This window comes from Nesoenas mayeri (assembly GCF_963082525.1).
Source record: "Nesoenas mayeri genome assembly, chromosome: 14".
Taxonomy (NCBI): Eukaryota; Metazoa; Chordata; class Aves; order Columbiformes; family Columbidae; genus Nesoenas; species Nesoenas mayeri.
In genome coordinates, this window is record NC_137556.1 from 8825345 (window position 1) to 8851822 (window position 26478).

The following is a 26478-nucleotide window of genomic DNA, read 5'->3' on the forward strand; positions in this document are numbered from 1 at the left end:
CAACATACTGCAGTATTTTTGATCCCTAGAAGTTTAATAAAATTCAGGACAGGCAATAAGGAGTCACAGACAAATTAAAATTTATTGAGACAGACAAAAATGCAACTATTTCAGACTACAGTTAAGCATTTACAGTTAACCAAAGATAGCAAAGTGCTCACATTCCACTTAACTCCTTATGGAAAAAGCATTCGGAATTTACTATGCAATTCTACTTACTATGAGAGTCTACATCCATCTACAGTAGGGACATCAAACTGAAACACGTAATATTTGGATTGCTCCTTACAGATCTACACATTTAACAGTAACGGACATCAACAGCATTGAGAAAAGTATAAAAAGACCAAAACCCACCTACTGTAGAAAGGGCCTTTTGATGTATAGTAACTGTACAGAGCAGTCTATGTATTAAAGGAATCTGAATGGCATACAGAAGGGACTGCAATAAAAGCCAACAAACGTAGGAAGCAAAGCTTGAGTGATCTGGTGGTCTGTATCAAGTGGCGACCTTAGATCTATGTCATTTGCTGCTTGAAGGGAAAAATGCTACAAAACTTCTAATATCAAAATATTCCCATGCCAGAAATGTACACTGAGACTAACAGACTAGGCTGCAGAGGCAAAGAGAAGCATTCACTAACAAACAGTGTTGTTTTAAATATAAACTTTACATTTTCAATATAAACTGTAGAATAAATATTAAATAAACACTTCAAATGGTTTAAAATAACAGTACAGAATAGCTTAAAAAAAGGCAAAGAAAAAGAAGATTCCTTGTGTTCACAGCAAAGGCCAGTAATGACCCAAAAAACCCAACTGTGCTGAAATCTGAACTCAAGGAGATTTTGATTTAACCACAGTAGTTAAAAGGACACCTTGAAACATAAAGCAATGCCTAACAGTATTTCATAGTCTCTAATATGAAAGGAAAATGAGATTAAAAATTGGTTTGTGTTTCTAAAAAAATGGGACAACTCTGATTCCATTTTTCATAATGAGAAAATTACTTGATGCAGATGCAAAGTCCTGCTTGATTAAAAAAAAAAAATGAAAGAAAAGGAATTAAATTAAGCTGGAAGCAAATTAAATCCTTTTAAATGCATGAAGAATGGAAGGGGCTTGATCTGGAAGAGCATGGGGTCTTGGTAGAATTGCTAGTTTCTTTTAAAAAAGTAAAACATTTTCTTCATGCATCTTGCCAAATTGGACAGACACACAGATACGTATATGTGTATAAATGTATACATACAGACACACACGTATATATAGGCTGCATATTCCACCAGGCACTGGACAATGCCAGTGGATCACAAAAGGGTTTTGTTAAAGAGTTTCGTACAGTTTGGAAATGTGCTCTTAAAGCAACCCATGCTGCCTTTCCAAGCACAACGGCCCATCTGTCCTGCTCCTGACCAGGTTGTGACACCTTGCGATGTGACGCTTCTTTCTTACTCTTCAAATGATCTTGTAGTCATACCCAACCAAACTAGTCAAGAAAAATGGCATTTTTTTCATGTGTGTGTCTGTGTGTGTTTGTGTGCACGCTTGTTTCTGGGCAAAGGGAAATGTGCTACCAAACCAGGCAAGACATCTGCCCTCCTGCCTGGCTGTGCTGGACACAGATCAGTCTGACTGGTACCCACAGCATAATCAAGTTGGTAGGTCTGGGACGATGGTAATTGTTTTATACTTTAAGATGTAGAACCTACTAGCTCTGATTTGAAATAGTTGCATGTGAGAGATTACAGTGAAGAGAGGCTTAGTAGTATTGAGTAATGGATGGTTGTAGTACATCTGCTCGTGTAAGCTGAAGGATATCCACATTCACTTTTCAAGGCTTATTTAACAGCTTTTGTTTAACCATCTTACATGTTTGCACGTGACACAGAAGGGCTGCAACCTTGGAGCTGCCTGCAAGGGCTTCACCCTGGTGAGGCACTGGGTGAGATGTACTTTGAATCAATGCACAGTTCCAGGATAAGCCATTGCAAAGGGAAACAGGATTGCAGGAAAAGAAAACCTAGTTGTGTGAGGAGAGTAAGTCCAAGAGGATAAGCATAACTACTTGTTGTGGGGCTCAGTTTTGTGTCAGAGGGAAATGGCAACTTGGTGCTTTAAGCAAGTCCTGTACAGGACAGCAGAGCTAGAATCAGAGAATGTGGGTTTAATTAATAAAATACCAGAAGAAAACCAGCCATGATGTTTGAGAAGCAAGCTACTGATGGTGTTCAGTTGCTCCTCACAAAAAAAATCATACTGTTAAGGGAAACAGAAATGCTGATTTTTATCTGTTCCTCTTTCAAGTCAGTTTTGATTTTCTATGAAAGGCAAGCTCATGGACAGTGATTTTTAAATAAATTTTCAAAAATTATAGGAAAACCAAAGGGATTTGAGGCAGGCTGGACTGCAGGCCTTTTGCACATAACTATGATAGCAGATTTTTGGGAGGATGCTGGGGCGCAAAACTACACACAATGAATTCCTCATGATTTTATACATCTTTCCACATTAATAACAATTACACAGGCTTGTTCTTTGTTCTCAGGTCATTGATCTAGAAGGATAGGAAATGCAAGAGGAGAAAGCAACTGAGCACCTGCAATACATAGTGTCTGAAAGCAAAGGCCCTTCACAGAGGGGCTGCAGTGGCCACTGGCTTTGGTGAGGGCTGAGGACCACAGCCCTTGGGCCAGCACCCCTAAAACATTGACTTCTGCCAACCAGCACGGTTGCTTTCAAGTGAATATGTAACCAGCCGTGTTTTGACTCCATACTGTCTCTACCTCTACACTCAGCACTAACTCAGAGGAGGAAAAAAAAAGGATCCCATTAGTTTTCTGGGTAATACGCAAATTTTTCATTCTGCAAAGTAACTCACAGGCAAAAAAAGACCAACGAAACCCCAAAACTCATATCTGCCTCCTAATGCAAGAGTTGTGTTAAGGTACCTCTTTTTCTGAAAACAGTAAAATAATAAAAGGTCACCCACAGTACATTCCTGCATCAGAGAACTGCAATGGTAAAGGACACAGCAAATAATTTTATGTCAATATGCTGTGATACAAGTGAAGAGCTACGAATATATGGGAGATGCTGAGGGAATCACAGATTGTATTTTAATACTATTCTCTTTTATGTGTGTGTATTACAAGTGTGCAGCTTGTCACTCTGAGCAAAGGAGTTACGCTTTTGAAACATGACAACCTAAAGTTGCTTTTTTAAACAGGCCAAATAAGTATTAGCTATTTAAATTAAAGGAACAACAGCTTACTACTTTTGGTGGTTAGTGTCTTTGACAGCTTTATAACTTTGGAATGAGGGATGGCTAGGAGTAAATGAAAAGCAGGCAGATCCATAGCGAGTGAGCAGGAAGCAGAGGCCGCCCATGCAATGTTAGTGCAGCTCTTACTGCAAATGAGTTCAGACAGGAGCTGAGGAACAGCTATGGAGGTGGTTCTCATGTTACAAACTCACAAAACACTCTGCCCTTAAACCGTCCGAAAGGTAGATGGACTCAGTTCCCTGCCTGTAGGGCTTGGTCCGTGATAGCTGTGCAGGTTCTCATCATCTCTTAAGGTCAAGGCCATGTTCCTTAACCAAATAAAGAGTGTCAGAGAGCCAATCTACACCCTGGTGGGAGCTTTGCCTTCAGTGTGGGCTTGGCTAAGCCTATTGGACTCATTCTCAGAGAATGTAAGGAAATTAAAATGCTACCAGTGGGTTTCTTTCTGGATTAAACCCCTAGTGCTTGGCAGCCAGGAGTCACTATCCAATGAGACCTACCTCTTTAATAGAACATTAAAAATATGGACTAGAAAATGAGGCACCTACTTCTCCTTCTTCATGAAGGAAAAATAACTGTCTCTGATATGATCCAGGTAACAATTTATGACACAAATTCTCTAATGTGAGAAAGGCTTCCAAGCCTTGTATTGGTTTGTTGAGCTGTGTTTCTTCTTTCACAGGATATATTTCATAAACTGTGCAAATGAGGATTAAGATATGAAATGTTTCTGAAACAAAACTCATTGCTCCTGTGGATAGAACAAAAATCTCCAAACCAACTAAACAAAAGCTGTATTCCAAACAGTCTTTGCTGGGAAGGGAAAAAAAAAAGACTTCCAAATTAAATAGACTATACAAAATTAAACTCAGTAGAGAGGGAATATTTGTGCCAGGTACTTTCAGATACAATTGCAGAGTTATGATGTGACTTGCAATATTGTGCAAAATGCGAGTCCTCATTGTGATGGGCACTACCATATATAACCAATTTCATCATCCTTATCATCATCTTCGTCTTCATCATCTTCATTAGCTGCTCTTACGTGAATCTTCAGTTTCCCTTCTTTGTCTTTTTTTGCGGCTTCAGGTTCCTCTTCCAAATCATCCAACAATACAACAGATCCACCACTGCCAAAATCCCCTGAGGTTTCTTGTTCTTCTTCTGAAACACGTGAGTAGTAAAGGTCATTCCCTCACATAACACCAAATTCATCACTAGCCTTGTCATTCAAGTCACTATCATTTGCAATGTTACTTTCTAAATTAATTGGTTCAGCTATTCATGAAACCTCTACATTTCAATTTTCATCCTGAACTGGAAAAAATATATATCAATTGACTCTGAAAAATTTACTTGCATAAAAAAAACCTATGTATCACCCTCCTAGAGACTCGACTGGAGAGTATGACTCAGTTTGCAAGCATGCAGGCCAGAAAATCAATACTTGCTTGTAAATACTTTCATCTCATCATGACTATGTGACCAAGGCTAAAAATATTCCATAAATTGATTGTATCTGAGTGCATAAACCACACTTTGCAAATGTAGCTGTTGAGCCTAGCACCTGTGATGTGATTCTGGGCATCTCAGACCTACCACGTTTCTGCTTTTTCAGTTCCTTCATGAAGAAGAAAGCTGCATTGTCTACAACCATCACTGAAGCACTCTGAAGGAACACGGCTGAGATCCTGCTTGCCTAGGGCTAAGAGCTAATTAGTGATTTCACAGATCTACATAATGTTGTCCTGTCAGCAATTTTATTTGGCTTAGTTGCTAATTTACACCGTCAGGCCTTCCTTTCTCTGGAAAGACATTATTCATGAAGTCCCAGTAAATATGTGTTCCAGAATATACAGAACAATATATTTAATAACCATGCAGAGCAATCCTATAGCCTTAATTTTAAAATCAATTACTACATTTTCCAGGTTGGTAGCAAAAATATCTCATCAGTTGTTATTGTTTGTTACCTTCTGCTGTACCACTTCCATAGGACCCATATGTCTATAAGGGCCCCATTTGGAGTCTGAATAGGAAAATACAGGAGCACTTTGAACACTGGTAGCCACGTTTCCCTGTTGTCACTTTTGTTATCATACTCCATTGTACAACAATGGCAGGGCTTACAACAATGCAAATTCCTTTGTTGTCTGAGGAAAGCACATCGTTACTCACCACAAGTCACTGTCCCTTGCTTTCTTGAGCCGGCTATCTCATTCCCATACTTATCAACACACCAGCACTGCCCTGTGCTGCCATGGCACTGCGTGGCTTTGTAATAACCTTCTTCATTGCACCGTGGGATGAAAGCACCTGAATAGAATATAAGGAATAATCAGGAATGCAAGCCTTTGTAGGAGCAAGCCGGTATTTAGAGTATAATGAACTTGTCACTTATTTACAAGATCTTTACAATGTTGGCAAGAAAATACATTTGATCATCTGGTGCCTAAAAAAGGAGCAGAAATTACATATGATTAACTATTTTCAGCCACCCTGATCACTGGACAGTGCACAAATGTGTGTGCATATGTAGCACATGGAGGGTGATGGCATACGGTACTAGAGACAGTTTCAGTCTGTCCCTGAATGACTTATGCTCCCACAGAGCCCCTTTCAGATTAAACTCCTGGTTTTAAACTTTTCTTTGCAACTGGATTATTACCCCAACTTCATTAATTCTACATTTCCCTTCCATTTGCACTCCTTCAGTGTTTATCATACAAGTCTTTCCACAACACTGTAATTATCCCTAGAAGGTATCTGCCATCTGCTTGTTATTCATACTAATCTCAAGCACAGCTCCCGATTTACTGAGAGTTCCCCTGTATAAAAGGAGAAATAATGCATAAGCTTTACAGAGAGTGACAACAGGATTTCAAGTCAATAAGTCTTTGCATTTGAAGTCCAAGATTTGTCTCACAATAAACCCAAAGTAGTTCAGCCTTGTAGAGTGTGGTTCATTCTGGCTTCTGCAGACAGGTTCTCTCAGGACAAACCTGTTTCATTGTTCCCACCATTTCAGTAGATACAGCAAATGTACTTCAATATGAAAAGCCCTCTTGTCCTTCGAGATGAGTTAGCTTTATTCCCGGCAGAGGTCACTGAAGTAATTTTCTCTTCTTTGCCAATTGCTTCAATTTGAAACATGGCAGAAACCCACACTTGCTCCCCAAATTTCTTGTTTCAAATGATTTTTGAGAAAGTATTTTTCTCCTTTGTCAAAGATACCAGTGATTTACTGGTCACACAGTAAGTTTTTTAACTAGTTCCGTGTGTATAGCATCTCTTCAGGCAGTTCATGTATCAAAGGGGCTATTCCGCTACATTTCTCAAAGCAAAAATGAATGAGAAGGTGCTGGCCAAATGTAATGAAATCTCCTACATAGAAGACACAAAACTGGAAGTCAGTCAATCACCTCATACGCACACACACATCTATATAAAGTGAAGCCTTGAATTTGCAAACCCATCGGCACTGCAGATCTCGTCTGATGTTTGTGTGGCTAATGTAGGTCTGGAAGATAAGAAAAACCTTTGAATATCTGCAGAAATCTTTGTATACCGGATCAGTTTTGGAGATCACATCCATTAGTGAGAATATTTTAAATAACTTCAAAGCATGATCTTATAGCAGGTTTGCTTACAGGTATAACCTTTATATTCATGTAAAGATTTAAGCATACTGATGATTACCAAAGACTCATTTTCACTATTTGCTAAAAAAACAAACAAACAAAACAAAACCCAGTTCTAATAACCCTGTATATGTATTTGCCTTTGCAGGTTTTTGTAAGTTAACACTCAGTGTTCAGTCCTTTCATATTGATTGGTTTAGGGTTTTTTTTCATAGTTATACTCATGTTCTCTCTTTGTTAAGCACTTTGTTAAGGTGTTTGTCAAACTACACGCAACCTTGGGAAAAGTGCTCAGGTGCTGATTTTGAGCTGGTGTCAATCGGCATAGCTGTATCTGTTATATCAGATGAGCATCTGGTTCTAGGGAAGAATCAAAGGGGGAACCTCGTTGGTGTTACAGGGTGAGCAGAGAACAGCCTCTGCATTTCAAAGAGTCTCATTCTTACTTTTTTCCTTGGTCAACACAACCACTCCCTTCTCTGAAACAGGTCTTTTTGCTTAGTTTCACTGTGTGTGTTTTTTCTAAGGCAGGAGTGTCAAACTCATTTTCACTGAGGGCCACATCAGCCTCGTGGTTACCTTTGAAGGGCCGAATGCAATTTTAGGACTGTATAAACGTAGGGGTAGTTACATTTGTCAGGTATTAAAATGTTCGACACTGCCTGTAGAAGCCATAGATTTAAAAATAGATTATGGTCCAGGCTCACTGCCAACATCACTGTGTGAGGAAAGGATTCACACTTTGGGTCACAGTGGAGACTAAAAGGTACTTTTCATTCTGCATAGGAAATTTATGCCAATTTGTATGTAACACTGTATATGCATATTTAGCTATGCATACTAATGTCATAGCATCTGCCAACCATCAGAGAGAAGATTACGGCATGGCCTCTCCGGTGTGTCAGGTGCAGGTGATAATGTGCGGAGGACAGAGAGTCACTGGGAGCAGATGTACAACCTGATGATTCGTCCTGTAAATGCTACATAAATCAGCTCCCGTGTTCATTAGAAACAAGCTCTGGGTACAAGCTCTGTTATTCTGGAGCAGGGCATCCAGACAGCCCATTTAGTGGGAACATCTCACCTCATAATTTGGTTTGGCATCAGCAAACATCCACAGGGTTTGGAAGGAGAAAGGAGTTTTCCTCTCCAGAGGTTCTTGCACAGATGGTGCTTCCCCAAAAGTGCTGAGAGGGTGGCTGCTGGACCAGCTTTACTATCAAGCACTATAAAATATTAGTGACTCCCCACTGAACTGCCTCAGACTCATGAATCCTGCTTCCCTATCTCTCTTTGTCCCATAGAGTATTTAATTATTGCACACAAACTTGAACAACACTGTTGCATCTATATCCACGTCATAGATCCAGACTTTTTTTTTTTTTTCCATCATTTCCTTATCTATATAATACTCCTCTTCCTCAAAGGACATGAGGAGAATAATTATATGCTAAAGATAGTGAAGCACAGAGGTAAAAGTCTGACAGAATTAAGTGCTAGTCGGCACACAGCTCCCAGTATTAGCTATTATATTAGCTGAATTCACAGAGCTGATACAGAAGAAAATAGTGACGGGAGCAGAAATTTATTACCTCAGTGATGGGGAAGAAGCATTATCAGGCTGCACAGTTGTATGCTCTAAAAGTACACTCTCTGCAGTTAATTGTACTCTAGATAAATCTGGTACGAAAAGATGAATAGTGCTGTTTACTTTTTAATTCAGTTCCCTGGGATGCTAGACTCTATTTAAAAGCCTCCAAATTCAACATATCTAATGGTAATGGCTTTGAAATACTTCGTTGCAACTGTCACATGTTTTGAAAAATATATAGAGAAAAAAATATCAAAAGTCATCATTTTTTAATAAGTTAACAGAAATCTTCTTCATGCATACTGCCCAGACTGTAAATGCTGTGCTCTACATGTCAGGGACAGAGAAGGAAAGGGCTAGTTCCTCTGAAAACATTAACCTCTCTTTTCAATTTTTACTGTTGCTACAAGCAGTGTTCTTTGTCACGTGTATGTTTTGGTTTCCCTTTGCATGATTTTTCAGTCAGTGAAAAGACAATGTTTTCTGCTGTATAAATAGCTATAAGATCAGATTAAAATCTCACAGACAGGTGCCATTATGCAGGCAGACTTTCAAGGTAGGTGAAGCAAAGAGTTCCTCTCTATATTATAATTTTCTAGCTTGTGGAACAACCTATGACTGACACTTCTTGATTTGTTGAGTTCAATCACTTTTATCCTTTTTTTTTTTTTTTTTTTCAGTACAGTTAACCAGAAGTTACTTGTGGTAAGGGACCATTCTTACTGCTTTTACTTTGTAATTTTACCCCTGCCATTGTGATCAAATCCCAGTGATATGTGCTACAACTGCCGGTAATATAGCCATCATTTTTCCCTGCATACTAGAACAAACCACTTATGTTTCAACCCAGATGACATTTATTGCATATATCAAATAACAGCAAAGCATAAAATAAATATGAGATAGCCAAAGCCGTCTATTAGGAACTGCGCTGCTTATTCTTTTAGGTGGCTTTGAAAATGGCACCCATGAGACAGAAAACACTGTGACTACTTCTGCCACAACATGCGTTTGAACACAAATGCAAAATATTTACTAAATGGAGCACACACATAACTGAGCAATCAATCCTCCCTTTGCTCCCACAGCTATGAACTCTGAAACATCTTAACCTTAGGTGAACTTGCCATGAAAGGATGGTGATACTAAACCATATTCACTGCGGCCTTTGAGAATGCTTATTCTTATTTTAAAGCAATGAATCTGTGTTGGGATTGTTCATAAGGACCTTGAGTCCAAATGGCAGTGGCATTTGAGAATGGCAGGGTTTGGCAAAGATGAGCTTTGCAGCAGCTCTGTTTGCAGGGTCTGCTTGTATCTAGGAACATCAGACTAAAATCTGAGAGCAAGCGAGAAGTTTTGCAGTGGAGCTGACATGCATGCTCAGAGCTGCAGCCAGTGATGCTCTAAGAACCTGACATGGGTTCTTGGCAATAGGCTTGACAGCCTGGGTCTGAGGTAAGGCAGACTCTTCAAGGGTGAAATGCTGTGCTTTCTGTAAACAGAGACTTTAATCTGTAGTGGTATGCCTCGTGTGATTTGGCTCTATGTGCGCAAATACACTAGGACAGAAGCTTCCATAAGATACCACCACATAAATACTAGGCTGCATAACACAGTGTGATTTTAGGGTATGGAATTAGTTACCTTAAATTCACTTGGTTCAACAACCTGATGTTTTTAGCAATTAAATGGGAAAATGCCATATGGGGATTTAGTTAACCTAATTTTAGAACAGTATAAATTATTAATCAATTCAGGCTCCCAATAGTCAACAGAGAGAGGGGCAAGAATTATCACATTTTACAGTATGAAGCATCCTGCTGGGCTGCTTAAAATCAAATGATATGAATTCCCATTCTCATACACATAGAATATGCTGAAATATTCGTAAGGTCTGATTAAGCAAATCCGAACCCCAAGAAATGCACGTATTGCACTGTAACTGGAATAAGACACAAAACCCTTGGCAATGCACTGTGGCACCTTCAGTCACCCTTCAAAAAATGGGAGGATTGAGTATCAAGCAGCCCCTGCACTTATTCTGACTTATGAGGTGATTAAGGCAATATTCAGCTCTGTGTGGACAAGGCTTTGCATTTCTGGAGAGCTGTAAATTAGTTCTGAACCCATTGCCACGCTGACACCTGTTCTGTACGTTGCTACCTCATTATTTGTTTAATTTCATAGTGTCAAGCCTACACTCCATGGCGCACATTCCTGACTTAAAACATTAGTCTCTAATTGAAAAACCATTACTGCATATAAAGTTACAATAATCACAGAAGCTTTAATTAGTTGAGTAAATGAATAGCAAGTAATCAAACTTACCCAACAGACTCTTCCCTCTACTTAGCTTTTGAATTCTATTCATTTCATTCTGGCAAGGAAGACCTAAAATATAATGTATGAGAATCAGTTTCCAGATGGTTCAGGACAGACTCTTTAATGACTGGCTTCACTACTGACATGAAATGTAGACTACTGTACACCTGGGAATGAAAGAAGCCCATATGCTGGTACTGTAGTGCAAAACAAATTTATGTCATTAGCTCCACTAATTAAAAAAAAAAAAAAAAAGATAACGCACTCTAGTTGAGAATAGTGTTTAGGGACCATTTTCATTGTTAAAACATTTTTCTTCTCTTTTCACCAAACTGACATAATGCCAGCTCTCTAATTTATGATTTGCTAATTGACTAATTTCTGCATTTATAAGAGAGTAAGTTCTTGAGCTTTCTATCAGCAATAGACCTCATTTCCAGACTGTATGCACTGGCACTTACAACTTATTTGTTTGTTTTAATGATCAAGAGCTATTAACATAGTTAATCTGTGGCATTAAACATTGTTACACAATGCCCTTTCACACCAGTGCTGCGGAGAAGAGCTTTTTAATGCAGCTGATTGCCAATTACCAAACTATCTCTATAAGCAGGTCAACCAAACCTGAAACACGGGGAGACCCAAACAACTTCTCTTCGCAATGCAAACTGCACAACTCACCGCCTGGCTTCTGGAAGCAGTAGCACCACTCATTGTTGGAAAGCTTTCCGTCTTTGAAGGAGTCGCAAGAGTTGAAGAGAGGCTTGACGCACGGCTCGTACTTATCCAGATAAATGGCGCTGATCTCCGAGGGATCCAGCAGCAGGTCATAGTTCATATCAAGTTTGTTGAACATCCAGCCTAAGGAATCCTTACAGATTGGTAGTATGCTGGTGTCAAATCCTGTAAGAAGACAGGCAAATATCCCCAGCTGAACCCCAGCAGACTCACTGCACAGCAGCCATTGCTAAGCTGAAGCTTTGATAAAATTTTTCAGCTGGACTCTGAACATTAACCTGAGTTGCCCAAAGCAGGACAAAATGCTAAGACTGAACTGACTGTATAAAGCTTAAAATCCAAGCCCACCTGCAGACTGAAGTACCACTCAAACTCTCCAGGACCTGTGTGCTGGGGAGGGCTGAGATTCATAGCTGATTACTGTAATTCAAAGTTATTTCTATTTAAAAATTTTTTTCTGTCTTCAGTCCAAGTGGGCTGACCTTGTTCCACAAAACTGAAATGCTATGAGAAAAGGCTGCATCCACCGTATTTTCAAACTAGACTGAGTCTGAATGTGATTTAAATCCTATTTCCCAGACCTGTTTCTAGTTTCCTGATCAAATTCTTTCCTACTGTGCTCTCACCTTCCACCACTCATCCCAGGTTTTCACTCTTCAAAGCCCTGCCTCCTGTAGTGGACAACAAAGTGCTTTGATCTGGGTTGCGAGCTGTCTGGAGGAGGCAAGGGAAGAGACGAAACATCTCTTTGGCTCGCACCACTCTGAAGAATGGCATTGTTGCAGCAGGGAGCTCCAGAGAGCTGCCCGTGCGCTTGTATGCCGCACCAGCACTATTCCTTCTTGCGGCCTCCAGGATTGTGCAGCAATACAGGATTCTGCTTTTCTAGTGCTTTAGAAACCATCATTGTCATTCATTCTAATAGCCCAGATCCTTAAAAGACTGCAGTAGCAGCAGCCATTATCGCAGAAAAACCAAGTTATGGACTAATTTCCAAGTCATCTATGATACAAGAAAGTATATTTGTAATGCAGAACTAATAAATCTGATAACAAGGATATTGGACTCAGAAAAATGCATCCACTGGCTGGGGATTTACAGGCACAGAGAATGTTTCAGCGACGTGCGATAACCTGCCTGTGCACTATTCATTCTGCTACGGGCCACATGGAGAAGCCTGACGGGCTTTTTCCTTTTGTTGCATCTTTCACTGAAAGAGGTCAAGCTCAGCCTTATTTGCTGTGTCAAGTCCCATTTCAAGATGCTGCTTTGTTAAAGTGAAATCCAAGATGTTGCTGGAATCACGCTGACAGTTTGTCCAGGCTCTGCAGCCTATCTGATATTTTGAGTATTAATCTGAAGGAGGACAGCGCTCTATGCTGGAAGCTGTACTTTTTGTATGCAACTGCAGCTGAAGGTTGTCAGCAACACGGAGGAACAATCAGAAGGGTTAACTAATGGGAAGGTTTATGTCATTCATAATACATGTTTCTCTAAGAAAGGAAGAAGGTAACACCATCTCCTCAGGGCTAGAGGCACCTCAGGCAGGGAAGAGAGAGATTATGCTGAACATTTAATCACATTTTTGTGCTGTTATCTCCTCTAACGTTACCTAATCAAGCTTGAGCACAGTGAAAAAGAAAGCAAGCATGTGAATAGACGAAGGGAGGAAGCCTGCTTGCCTTGCTGAAGCAATTAGGACTATTCACTTCAATTATTTTATTTGTCTGAAGAAGGCAAGAAGGATTTGGCTACTGTGTAATATTTTTAAGGACTTAAGAATCCTTGACTTTGCCTTTACAAAGCACCGAGGAGCAGGACACACAGTCCTACCTTGTGTGGGTATGTGCTCTGCCTGATTTCCCACCACAGGGCGGGTTAAAAGTTGTCAGACAGGCAGGGGTAGATCATTCAGCTACATGGTGGAATAGGGATCGGTACCTGCTTCAGCTATCCCAGTTTAACAGTTTCTAGGGGAAAAATAGCTGGGTTCCATTGGCTGCTGTCTTCCTACATGGATGCCCTGTGGTGGTCTTTACACCTTGTTGTGGTACTTACTGCTGCTACGGTGAATAACTACAAGTCTGCTATACAACCAGTTGAGTACAGTATGTGTTGCTCAGCCCAGTGGGTCTTTAAATGTCACCTCCTAATTGGCAAGGATCAACGCGGGGAGGAGGAGGAGATCCTGGCAATAACTTGCCCCTGACGATGTCTGAGTCTTGTTTTCCTCCCTGCTGGGAAGTCTTTATCTGTGTGTACAACATGCATTCAGGGATACAACAGCAGCATGCCCTCAGTACTGAGCTGACTGGGCAGGTCACAGGATTGTGACTGATGTGAATATGAAGCTGCTCTGTGAGTCACCATCAGGGCTTGGATGCAAGACACAATCATGAAAGGTCACTTACAAAGAGAGTTAATTACATTAGATGAAGAGTTTTTGATTGTGATTTCTTATAAACAATGGAGTGTTCAATATTGTGACCAGAGTTCCAAATTAGGTTTATTAAAAGGCTGTGCAGTGCTGCATTATTAGACAGCATGGTCTGGAAGCCTTTAAATATTACGGTGGTGGGTAGAATGCCCTTAGCTATGTCGTTATTATCAGTGAAAAGCTTAATTCTTTAGTTGCCCCTCAGTATGTGGCTGAAGGTGAACAGCAGTGTCTACCTCCTTGTCTTCTGGTAAAAGCTACTGCTCGTAAATCACCTTTTGCAACACTGCATCTGCAGTCTAAACCCAGCAATCTTGGCACCCTGCAGCAGGAATGAAAGAAAAGCGTGCCCTAAGTTTGCAACACAGGCTCTGACCTAGTGTATAACCAGGGCAGCTGATGGAAAACAGTTCTCATTGCTCACTACCCTTCCTTGGGAGGTTAATGTGGTCCCATCAGCTTGGTGAAGCCAAGTGATGTTGAATTAATTAACTCATTTTTGGAGTATTTCGATATCCTTGCTTATAAATATGATGCAATATGTTGAATGAAATAAACCACATGTTGTAATTCTGTAAGGAATAAAGTTCTTGGTTAACGGGCTGGACTTCTAGCAGACAGACCTGGAGTAACAGTAACCTGAGGGAGAACTTTCTGCATCTTTTGTGCATCAGCTCAGCCCTGCAGTGCCTATGGGGAGAAGCAAGAGAATGGGCAGGCTCCGTATCCCTTCTGCTCTTGGTTCTGTGGCAGAAGCTGCCAACTCAGATGCCAATTAATGTCACTTGTGGTGGTAGCTGCTCTCATTTGGAACCTGCTCACAAGGACCTGGATTAAGACCATCATGTTTTCATACCAACTGACAGCTGTTCAGCCTCCTAATAACTTTCATTCTCTACAGATTCGGAAGGAAATCAAACCAGTGACCTACATGTGAAAGTCTCAAATCTCATTAATACCTAAAACGCTCCACCTCCTTTGGATGAAAATGGAATTAAATTTTTAAAAGTCTTTAAGTGAAAATCCTAATTAAAAATAAACACACCTTCTGGCACATAAAATTATTTGCCCACTTCAAGAGCTGACTTACATGAGCCAGTTTTTATTTTATTAAAGTACAATTAAATTAACAGCGGAACAATTAACCTAATTTCCCCCATCCCTTAAAATAAAGGAAAGAGGAGAAGAAATGTTCCCCAGAAAAAATCCTCTATATTGCATAGATCTCCAGTAAAAGAAAACCAACTCCCACTCCAACCAAAGAAACTATCTAGATGCAATACGGGAATGTTATGAATTATCAACAGGCTCAGGAGCAATTTGAATCTGATCTTACTACCTAATTAGTTTTATTATTTCCTTATGTCAAAGCATATCCCTGAGTTGCTTATATTATTTACTGAGGAAATTTCAATTGTACAAAGCCTGCAGAAGGCAAGGCCTGTGGTGCTTTGCTGGGATCTGGCTGGGATCTGGCACATAGCTCATGGAGTGAAGGTTTGAGATTTCAAGCACAATTGCCCTCATCCCTTCATTTTCAAGACAGTTTGTTTTTTTTTTTTTTTTAAAGTGTATTTTATTTCTTCACCTGGGGGTGAACTTAATACACTGAAAAAGCTTATTTACACTCACAGTAACATCTTGAAAATTTAATGTAGCATAGAGAAATCTCTGCTGGAACACCTTCTCTAGACAGCTGATGTGTCCGAGGCATCATAGTCATCACATCCCACCATCTGTTCCCTTCACTGCCACAGGGGCATACCCAAAATGGATTACTTTGAGGATGAGCATGCCTTTTAAGAATCTACAGGCATAACCAAACCAGTTCGGCTTAATGAAGTGATCAGCCTGGTGAGGAAGGTAACAAATGCAGAGAAATAAAAGAAGGACGGTGTGTGCATCAGAGTGCATTTCAGACCTGTGTGTGCCCTGTTTGCCAGGATTCACACTTCTTTTTTTTTCTTACAGGTTTGGTATGTGAATTTTGCTTTGAATTTTGAGCTCTGTTTAAGATGTTTTTCATTTTTACAAATGTTTGAAGCCGAATGTAGAGGAAGCCAAATACTGCTGTCCTTATTCTGTGTGTATTTTCAGTGCTTCCAGAGAGAACTGAAGCTGCAGAATTTAGCACATGCAGATTAATTCATGAATATTGTTGCATACTCTTAAAAACAAGCCCAAGTTTTGTGGCATTCAGAAGTGATTTAGGCATCTTAACTTATAAAGGTTGGGTTTTTTTTGTGTGCTTTTTTTTTTTAAACTGATGTATAGGAAAATGTGCCAAACTAAGTAAACAGTATAAAAGTGAACATTGTTGAGATCAAGTGTTTAATATCATCAAGGCAGCCTTTCATATAAAAGCTGCCAGGAATCAAACTGAACGAAAAGGAGATAACAGCTCCTCTGTGAATAAGAGCAAACACTGCAGAATTACCAGGAATGTTTTTCTCACTGAAATTGCTTCAGAAAAAAAAAAGACCCAACACCTTTAGGAATTAATTTGGTCTTTGGCCTTTGGTAAGCTCCTCATGAGCAGCTCACAGATCATCTGCATGAAAAACATCCCTTTGACAGTCTGATAAAATGAGATTTCATGTGGTTCTGGGCCCAAAGGACTTCAGACGAAGTTTTAAGTCTCTGGTGTTTTCTGTCATGGGGTCTGAAATGAAATCACATCTTGAAGCTGTGATTAGCTGCACATCCAGTTGCCTTTTTGCACTACAGTTTGGCTTCCTTTGCATGTTAAGATCCTATTTTTGGAGTACCATTTAAGAAATAAGTAGGACATATGGTTTTAAAGACACTGACTTTGTTGTAAATACTACTGAATGTAAGGGATATATGAAAAAGACTGTTTACACAGAACATGGCTTGTTTCACCGCATAGTTTTAAGACACAATTACTAGGCATTAATGAGATTTGACTATCATTTTGAGCAATATATGTGGTATATACTTGCAGACCCTCTAAACCTCACAGTACTTTAGGCACTGGGGTCAAAAGAGCCATACAAGGGCGTAGTTGACTGAGCAGTTTAAATTCGGTGTGTGTGAAGCCTGGTTTCAGCCAGCTGGCACCAGAGAATCAGGGCAGTGAGTGAAGGTGAGTCACACACCAGATACAAAAAACCTTGTGCATCCTACTTCGTAAGCCAGGGGCCCATGTGTTTTGGGACATACTATTAAAAGGATTAATGAGTCCTTACAGAAAATAAATTCGCGTCTGCTCTCTGATGAACATGACCTCTTTTGATTCTGTTATCTGTATCTTTTTCCTCCCTGGTGGGTAAATGACATCAAAATCAGTCATGCTGGCTAAACCCACAGAGAGTAAATGTCCTCTAAATGGTTCATTTTCTTCCTTTCTTTAAAAAGGACATAAAAGCAAAGGAAAAAAAAAAAAATCAAACATGGTGTTATAAAATACCTGGGACACAACAGATTTCAGCTTTCCACACCATCTAACTATTCCAGCTCTGTGGATGCAATGAGAATGTTTTTATTATTCTTTCTCTTAACTAAGGTGTTAGCAAGAAATTGCACAATAAAATCTAAGTGAGTCTTTTCCAATGTTGGTATAATTTTCCTTATGCTTGTATGCCATGTTTATAGCTCGGGCCACTGAAATCGGGTCAGAAAATGCTCGGCCATAAAGCGGGAGATGAGCGTGCACCACAATCCATCCCCAAGAAGTGATTTGGATGCAGCCACACTGATTTGGAGGGTCATGGAATTTAACTGTACAGACATGGACTATGTCATGCTAGTTAACCTCAGTGCTTGATTAACATCCTCAAAGTTTTATTTACTAGTGCAGATGTGACCTCCATGGCCTTCAGATGCGGTTATTTGCCTGGTTGACTTGTAAAGGTCTCTCTGTCTCTGACTGCCAGTTTTTAGAGCAGTTTGGACCAGAGAGGGCATGGAATGACTGCAGCTCCCTTAGAAACCAGTGCAGGTATTTATTTGCAGGATCAGGTCTCCTGTGTACCTGCTGGCACCTGGTGAGACCCCACCTGAAGTCCTGTCTTCAGCTCTGGAGCCCTCAGCATGAGACAGCCATGGACCTGTTGGAGAAGGGCCAGAGGAGCCACAGAAATGATCTGAGGCTGGAGCAGCTCTGCTGGGAGGACAGGCTGAGAGAGTTGAGGTGTTCAGCCTGGAGAAGAGAAGGCTCCAGGGAGACCTTATTGTGGCCTTTCTGTACTTAAAATGGGCCGATATGGGTACAGACTTTTTATCAGGGCCTGTTGCGATAGGACTAGGGGGAGTGGTTTTAAACTAAAAGAGGGGAGATTCAGGCTGGACATGAGGAAGAAATTTTTTACAACGCAGGTGGTGAGATATTGGCCCAGGTTGCCCAGAGAGGTGGTGGATGCCCCATCCCCGGAAACATCCCAGGCCAGGCTGGATGGGGCTTTGAGCGACGTGAGCTGGCTGAAGATGTCCCTGCTCATGGCAGAGGTGGGACTGGGTGATCTCTGAAGGTCCCTTCCAACCCAAACTATTCTATGATTCTATGACATGACACTGCAGCACTAACAGTCGTGCTCAGCTGAATGCTCTCGCAGGCTGGGAAGCTGCCTACAACACTCAAGTGTTCAATGGAAAATGTGTTTTCTTACTGCCTTGTGTCGTCTCCGAGCTTGTTGGTTTGATGACACGATTTGCATCCTCATGAAGAGCACCGAACCAGTCTTTTAGTCGTGAAGCGAGATTCCTCAATTCTTTGTCTGTGCAAGCTGGAAAAACAACAAAGAACCAGACTGAGTCAAGAGCACCAGTGAAAACCTTTCTCCAAATAGTCTATTAAAAAAAAATTGTTTATGGTTGTAAAGTCCTTCTCATTATGAGTTCTGAAGTAAAAGAGAAGGTTAGGAGAAAGGATGCAAGTTAAAAAGAAAATGTAAGCCATTATGAATTGTAAGTATCTCCTCAGTAGCTGGCATGATTTGCAACAGAAGAAGTGACATGCAGAGCTACCCACAGGTTCTCAATTGAGAGCTATGTGACTATTTAACCTAAATGTTTTCAACTTTTAGGAGTTCAGAGAAAAATATCAGTCAAACAGATGGAGAGGAGGGACATACTTGCCTAGACATACTACTTGAACAAGATGCTAGGAATAATTTATAAACACATTTGGTTTAGTATAAGGCTATTATCACAGTAATGGGAAATATATATACTTATTTATATACATAAAAAGAAAATTGTTATGTTGCTCTAGTTCTACTGAGCAACTGAGACTTTGCGACCTCTGAAGGTTGTCAATTCCATTTTGTTAGCTAGGTAAAACATTTTTTTTCTCATAAATTTTTACTGAGAAATATAATTTTTTCAGACATTCCTGCCAGGAGATTAATGTCCAGCTGAAGTATGTATTTTTAAGGAATAAAGCTGCATTAGTCACCAGTTTCTGTCAGAAAAAATATTCTCATTTCTTTGTGTTTAGTGCTTAAAATTCACATGCTCAGACAATTTTATTATTCCTGCTGTGCACTCATTCTACATTTTAAATGACATTCCTTGGAATACAGAGCAAGATTTTATGCCACGGAGGCAGACATCCTTCACAGGGCAAGCCACAATATGTCTTCTCCAATTCACTGCACATTACAATATTCCTCCTTCCACCTTATTGAAGAACAATTGAGTCCCCCAGCTTGTCTTCCTGAGTTAAACTCACTGCTCCAATGACGGCAATGAACTTGCTGATTATCAGGGCTGTCGTATTTGTTTGTTCTCATAGTTTTTGTGGGGTCAAAAATAACTCTCAAGTTAAAATCAGGATGCAACAGCTTTTTTAAGTGGAAAGTTTTTTTAGCCTACTGGGGGGGTGGGGTAGGGAAGAAACGTTTTCCCATTTTTCTGTAAAGCTGAAAGAGTTTGATAGATTTTCCTATTAAATATAAAAATATGAAGATCACTATCCCACTAAGGCTCAGTTCAGGTAAGGAACAACCAGGTCTTCAAAAAAAAAAAACCCAAAAACAAACCAACCAAATAATGTAAAAGAAATGGAAGGCAATGCAATATTAACTGTAAAATGGCTTGCATTACTGAAAAAGCTTATTCCATTATTTTCTTATATTAACATTGTATTTTACTCATTGTAAACTACCTTATCTTTGAAATTAAGAGAATGCCATCTCTTCTATAAGGAAAATCTCATGCTGCTTTTTCCTTGGCTGTTACAAACAGTCTTTTATCAGAGAAAAATCACAACACAAGCGAAAGCAGAACCAGTTCCATCATCCTGCTTGTAACGAGCCCCCAACACGAGCTGTTGCCTGAAGGGTAGGAAGAAAACTAATTTCATAGGTAATAAATATTCAGGCATGAACTAGCTCTAGACAGGCATGGATGATTTCTTATTCTGTGAATTTAGATCCATAAAGATAAAGAAATTTCTGTCATGCACAAATTTCAACAGAAGTTGGGCACCTCAGTCAACGTTAGAAGAGATGGAAATACTTTAACACGGGAGGGGAGATGCTGTTTCCACATCCCCTGTTGAACTGTTACCAGCTGAGCTCCATCAGATATCATTTTTGCCAAAATATTATTAGGCAACTAAAGCAACATGTGGGACCACAGTGGCTTTCTTTTCAATAATCTGTCTTTACAAATGTTTTCTGAGAATGAATCTACCAATAACCATAATATTTCAGAATTAAAAGCAGGCAGTGTATTTCCTTCTGCCAAGTAGCTGTCTTGTCCTTTGAAAGCCAGTTTTGCAAAGGAGAACAGTGAAACACAGCGCATAACAAGTAAGTGCAGTTCAGCCAATACCTTTTACATGACAGGTTATCCATATGTTCAGAGTATTTCACAACTGTATCTTCAGTCAAAACGGCACACATAAACACAGCTTTGACTACTGATTACATACACAGTGCAAATGTACCTCTTTATTAGCAGCAGAAATTTCAAGTAATCTCTTCTCAGATGAGAAGAATAGGGATGTAGGAAGAAGAGATGTAATAATGGGTCTCTATATAAGGAGAGAATACCTAGATTGCAAACAATATGGATATTGATTTGACTTTAAGCACTGATTAAAAACTCTGGGATGAACAGAAGCACCAAGGGATGAACCTCTCCAACAGCCAAAATCTGTCCAGTCAACTGCCAACAACCAGGTAAAACTCTAACGCTGTGAAAAAGACACAAGTACAAACACGCGCAAATACGCATTTTTATCTTCTGGGTGTATTTTTTTCAAGATAAGAGAATCTGGCTTAACTTAATTTCCTACACCAGCTCACCAGCTTGATTCCAGAGCACAGTGCCCTGCAGCTGATGTGGCAGTGGGACCACGAACAGGGGCAGAATCTGTCACTTCTCTGAGTTACAGCAACGCAAACACAGGAGGAGGATCTACTTAGGGGACACATTCTTAGGGACACGGCTTAGCACTGGAGTTGGGTTAGGTTATAGTTGGACTCTATGATCCTGAGGGTCTCTTCCAACCAAAATGATTCTGTGAATCTATGCTACTTGCTGCTGGATCCAACTGACACCCTCAGATCTGAGTCTGCAGATGTTATGAATCATCCTGCAGAAGTAATTTAACAGTGAGCACTGAAAGTGCAGATATTTTCCCAAGAGTGAAGAAACTGGTCCAGCAGTTATTTATTCCTAACAAACTGAAAGCACTGTTGCTAAATACTTATTTTCACTAAGTAGAAAACATTCATCTGACCTAATGGAAAGCCATTAGCATGCTGTAAAGGCTCAGGTTTTTATAGGCATGCTTCCATTACGGACTTTTTCAGCTCTACAAATACTTCTCTATATATGTAGGTGGTGAAAATTAGCAATATGATATTTAATTTCGCTCCTTCAAGAAGGGACTTGCAGAAGTGCTCAGTGCCAGAAACAGCATTAAAAGGGAACTTACTTGTAGATGCATAAGATTAAATCAATATTAAATGTTCTCTTACATCCTGTTTTTACTCCAGTCTAGCAAAACAATATTGTAAAATCTCCAGCCACTAAAAAATCAAGCCTTATAACTCATACTGTAGTTAACTCTAAACAAAACTTAGTACTAAGAAAGTAGATAACTGTATTAACATCTCACTTGCTGACATAATATTTTGGTATTATGTGACAAGTAAGGAGTCCATATTGCCCAGAAAACAGTTACAGTGAAACATTACACTGTATTTCACAATAAGCAAGCTGCATGACCAACGTTTGTAATGTGTTTTATGTCGTCTGACTTCTCTGTCACCTATCTGAGATGTATCTGTTGCCTTATCCTTACTATTGTTATAATTCTTACAAATATTACATTACTGCCAATTACATGTGGACAGCCTGATTCTTTGGGTTCATATTATTGTCATACAATACTAAATAGTCTCTTAAATAGAGGCTGAAGAGCTAATTCCCTATTCCTTGACTGCTAAAGTGGAGCATGTGAACATTCCCTGAGAGCTGGGCTAATTTCAACTATTTCTGCACTGTAGAGGAAAGGAAACCACAAATACTTTCAAATTAAAAGAAAAAAAGAGAGGAAGTAAAACTTGGGAAAAAAAAAAAAAGCAGCATATTTAGCTATTGAGGTTAGTGCCCTTTCCAACTGCCACGGTAGAATTCAGCTTACAAACATATCACTGATTTTGAGTCACCTGCTTACAAAGATGCAAATGTCCCGCCATGGAGCAGAATCAATGTGTTGTGATTGAGCTGAGCAGCCATGTAATGTAAATAAAAAATGTAAAACATTATAAGAGAGCCCATCTCAGTCCATAGTCTGCAATTTCAGACTTGGAGTTTCCTGAATAGCAAGAGCGAGGGGACGTGTTCATGGAAACTCACCCTGCTCGCTGCTTGTCTCGCAAGCAGAAAATCAGCTGTGTTTGCAAGACATATTAGTCATAACAAGCAGTTCAGTCATTTGTCCTGTGAGCCTGGAGGACAAGTCCATTTAGTTTTGATTAAAATGTGATATACCACAAACCTACATGACATTGCCCAATAGTGATATTATATTTCTCCAGATAGAAATAGGACAGGCAGTGTTTCAACAATGCAGAAGGAAAAAAAGAAGTCTCATTTGTGTATTTTTGAAGACTAATTTGACAATTGGGTGCAAATTTTATGGTCAAACACATTTAAAAACACTGTAATAATACTGTTTTTAAAAGTTTGACATAAATGTATCATAGCATAGAAGTTGACAAGAGATAATGCTCATCGCTTCTACTAAGTACTAATCTTTATATTATTCTTTGTATAAAAATAAAATGTGGCAATTTTAACCATGCTTTCTCTGACAAACCACTACATTTTCTCTTTTGTAGGTAAGCCAACAACTTCTGTCACCCTGCTATAATTGTGTCTGTTTGTGTGTGGATTATCACAATAGGCTTTAAAACTAAAGTAAAAAAAGCTGTATTGGCTTTCAGGCTTCAGGGAGTGGGTCTGCTCCCAGGCATGCAAAATACAAAGTGTGTTCCAAAAGCTGCTGCTGCAGGAGCTGATTTGAAAGTAAACACCAATATAAATTCAGTGCTGTGCTAAACTTCCACTTCAAATGCAACTACACGCACACATATAAAGACATACGCGTATATGTGACTTGTAGATGACTTCGAGTGTTTTATATCTGATATTTTGGTAATGCAGTTGTGGTGATAATTACCTTCACAAATATTTCACCTTTCTTGGTTGGAAGGGGCGATGCTCTAATCTGCTTTTTTGATTGAGGCCTCAGGCAACTTCTTATAACAATAAAAAATTAAGTATTATGCCAAAAATTTCATGAAGTAGAAAGAAATGGATTGTTTACTATTACTATATGGAAAGGTATTGCATTCCAAACATGCCTTGGTGGTTCAATAAATGAACGTCTTTCATTTAAAACTCCTCCTATAATCACCAGCATTTCACAACAAAGTTCTGTGTGGGTATATTTGTCATACTGCATTTTTGGCATTCACTGGCTATTCTTCCACGGGGTTGACACATCTGCTGATAACCACCTCTGATCCTTCTGTCACTTCTTTTGTCTTGTCTTATAAACACAGCAGCAGACGCCAAGATCCCACAGTTCAGACTGTTAGATGATTACGGGAGCACAGCTGAGTTATTGGGAAGATGAAATAAGTTTGATAAGAAGCTTCCCTCAAATGGTACATTCAAAACAAAAAGCTCAGCTAGAACTGTATAAACAAAGCTTACTCTCTGAAGCTGTAGGCAAAGTGTATATCTGCTTTCATAGTACTTAACGCTAGTTCATTTTGTGCTTGCATTAATTGTGAAAACCCTGGCAAGTTTATCTTTGTTAGGTGCTTAAGAAGCCTAAAAGCTTATTTCAAATACATCCAAACTATAAAAAATCTGGGAGTCTGTCAGAACTGGGTAGGAAGGCTTGTGGGAGTGATGTCCCTCATGACATTTTGGACATGCCAGGTACTACTCAAAATGTTATCTCCTGCATGGCTTTTAGCCTCCCAAAATCCATTTGCCAGCTCACCCTAATGTTCTCGTTCACATTCTGTCATATCACCTGAAAGGCTGAATAGATGAAGTTATAGCAACTGAAAACTAAAAGAGAACAAATAAAAATGCCTAACTGAATGAAAAAAGTCTTAGCAGAATTGTCATCTCCCCTCTCACCTTCCTTCCTCTCTGTTTTTCAAAGTCTACTCTGAACAGATCACCTTGACTTGGCAGACACACATATGTGCCCAGTCTCAGAGGAGGCACTCCAGTTAGCTATACTGGTGGAACTCCAGTTAGCTGTACTGGTGGCTTGTCAAGCATTGGCCAGTCTTGGCAAAAGGGCTGAGTTCTTAGAAAAACTGATCAGTGGTCTGATTTTAAAGCAGTGTTTAAGCAGACCCACGGCTCACAGTCCATGGGAGGTTTTCGTGGACACCTGACTTTGCTGCAAATAGCTTAGCAGATATTGTACTCTTAGGCATTTGAAATAATAAATAAGTAAAGCTGGAAGAACAATTAAGAGCAAAACCAAAACTCGCTGGGGTTAAAATAAAGAAATTGATGGATAGTTATTTTTAGGCAAACAGTGTAGGCTGTTTGTGTGTAGATTTGAGTTTTAGATTAATTGTGCCCTACAAACCTTCCAAAGCCACATCTGAAAGTGCTAAGCTGCTGAATGTTTCCACATCCAGGAGGTTGTTTTGCTCCACTTTCTAGAGTGGAACAGAGAAAAATTTTAGATTCTGATCTTCAGTAAAAATATTCTGAATTACAATACTTGGAAATAACTTGAGCTGTTGATGATAAGGGCACCTGCTGGCTTCCATAATGAAAATGGCCTTGAGCTTGAAAGAGCAAAACTCAGGTAGTAAAATTAGTAATTTGACAGTATTTGAGAAAAAATAGGCAAATCTACTTATGTTCAATCAGAGTGAGAAAGAAACAGTCGAGAATATAAATGAAAAGATTATATATAGAAGAAAAAACGTAATATAATTTCACAGAATGGCTACGTTAGAGCATGAGCACGTGTAACATGTCTCTTAAAATAAGTTGAAAATATGGCTATATATGAAATAAAATGTAAGAGATTTCTAATTTTTACAGTTCCTTATGCAATCACAGATGCATCTCAGCTGAATTAGGAAAAAGAGCTAATGGCAGTAGATCATTTTTGTAAAATGTCACAGTAAAACAGGGTATTCATTATCATTTGACACTATTCTTTTAAAATATCTGATATTTTGAGTAGTTCATAGGATAAAACTGCTTCTTTTACACAGTTCTGATACTACTCTATAAGTTGGTTCGAATGCAAAGTTAATGAGCTCCTAAATGGTTCTTTTTTGTTTTAATGTCAAAAGGTATTATTTTTATGGCTAGCAAGACCTAAATGCCAGTGTGTGCTGGACTGGCAGGTGCCTAGAATGGAGGTAAAGTTTGGCAATGATGACTGCTGCTACCTGAAGAAATTAAGTGCATTGTACAGAAATGCACAAGCAATACTCCTACTATGCAGGCTGGGTGTATCCACAACGGGGCATTTCCAGAGGGCCAGTGAGCATAATGACTGACCTGCTTTCCCATTGGAAAAAATCAACCCCACATCCTTCTCAGTGCGCCTACTGTGATTTAGGGTACTGCTTATGAGCTGCCAGATGGACACAGGAATTTATTAGAAGACTCAATTTTGCCAGGAACCGGTACTCTATCATACAAAAAAAAGGGGGAAGCAATTGAGTATATTCACTTCATTTTTACCAGAGTCCACCATCTTTATTTGCTTCCACAGAGACCCTTGAAAAGTGACAGATAAATCCAATTTGTCCATGCTTGAGCAGGATGAAGAAAGAGATACTCATGAGTCAGCATATGCTAGAAGAAACTATTTTTCCCCCTCATTAACTTTTTTTGCACATCAGCTGAATTTTATTCTATACTGTGTATATCCCTGTACTTATTTTCTGTGTTCCCTACTGAATATTATCACATCTGA

At 39.5% G+C, this 26478-nt stretch overlaps 1 protein-coding gene across 1 annotated transcript in view; it reads right to left on the reverse strand.

Moving 5' to 3' along the window:
- Window positions 1-4259: 4259 nt before the first annotated feature.
- SPOCK1 (SPARC (osteonectin), cwcv and kazal like domains proteoglycan 1) overlaps window positions 4260-26478 on the reverse strand; it is a gene marked incomplete at both ends in the record, with an annotated part of 271603 nt that continues 249384 nt past the window's right edge. Inside the window, 5 exons of the mRNA XM_080353189.1 lie at window positions 4260-4450; window positions 5465-5602; window positions 10850-10912; window positions 11525-11746; window positions 18647-18763. Coding sequence (XP_080209315.1) covers window positions 4260-4450; window positions 5465-5602; window positions 10850-10912; window positions 11525-11746; window positions 18647-18763 — 731 coding nt within the window. The remainder of the gene's footprint in view (window positions 4451-5464; window positions 5603-10849; window positions 10913-11524; window positions 11747-18646; window positions 18764-26478) is intronic.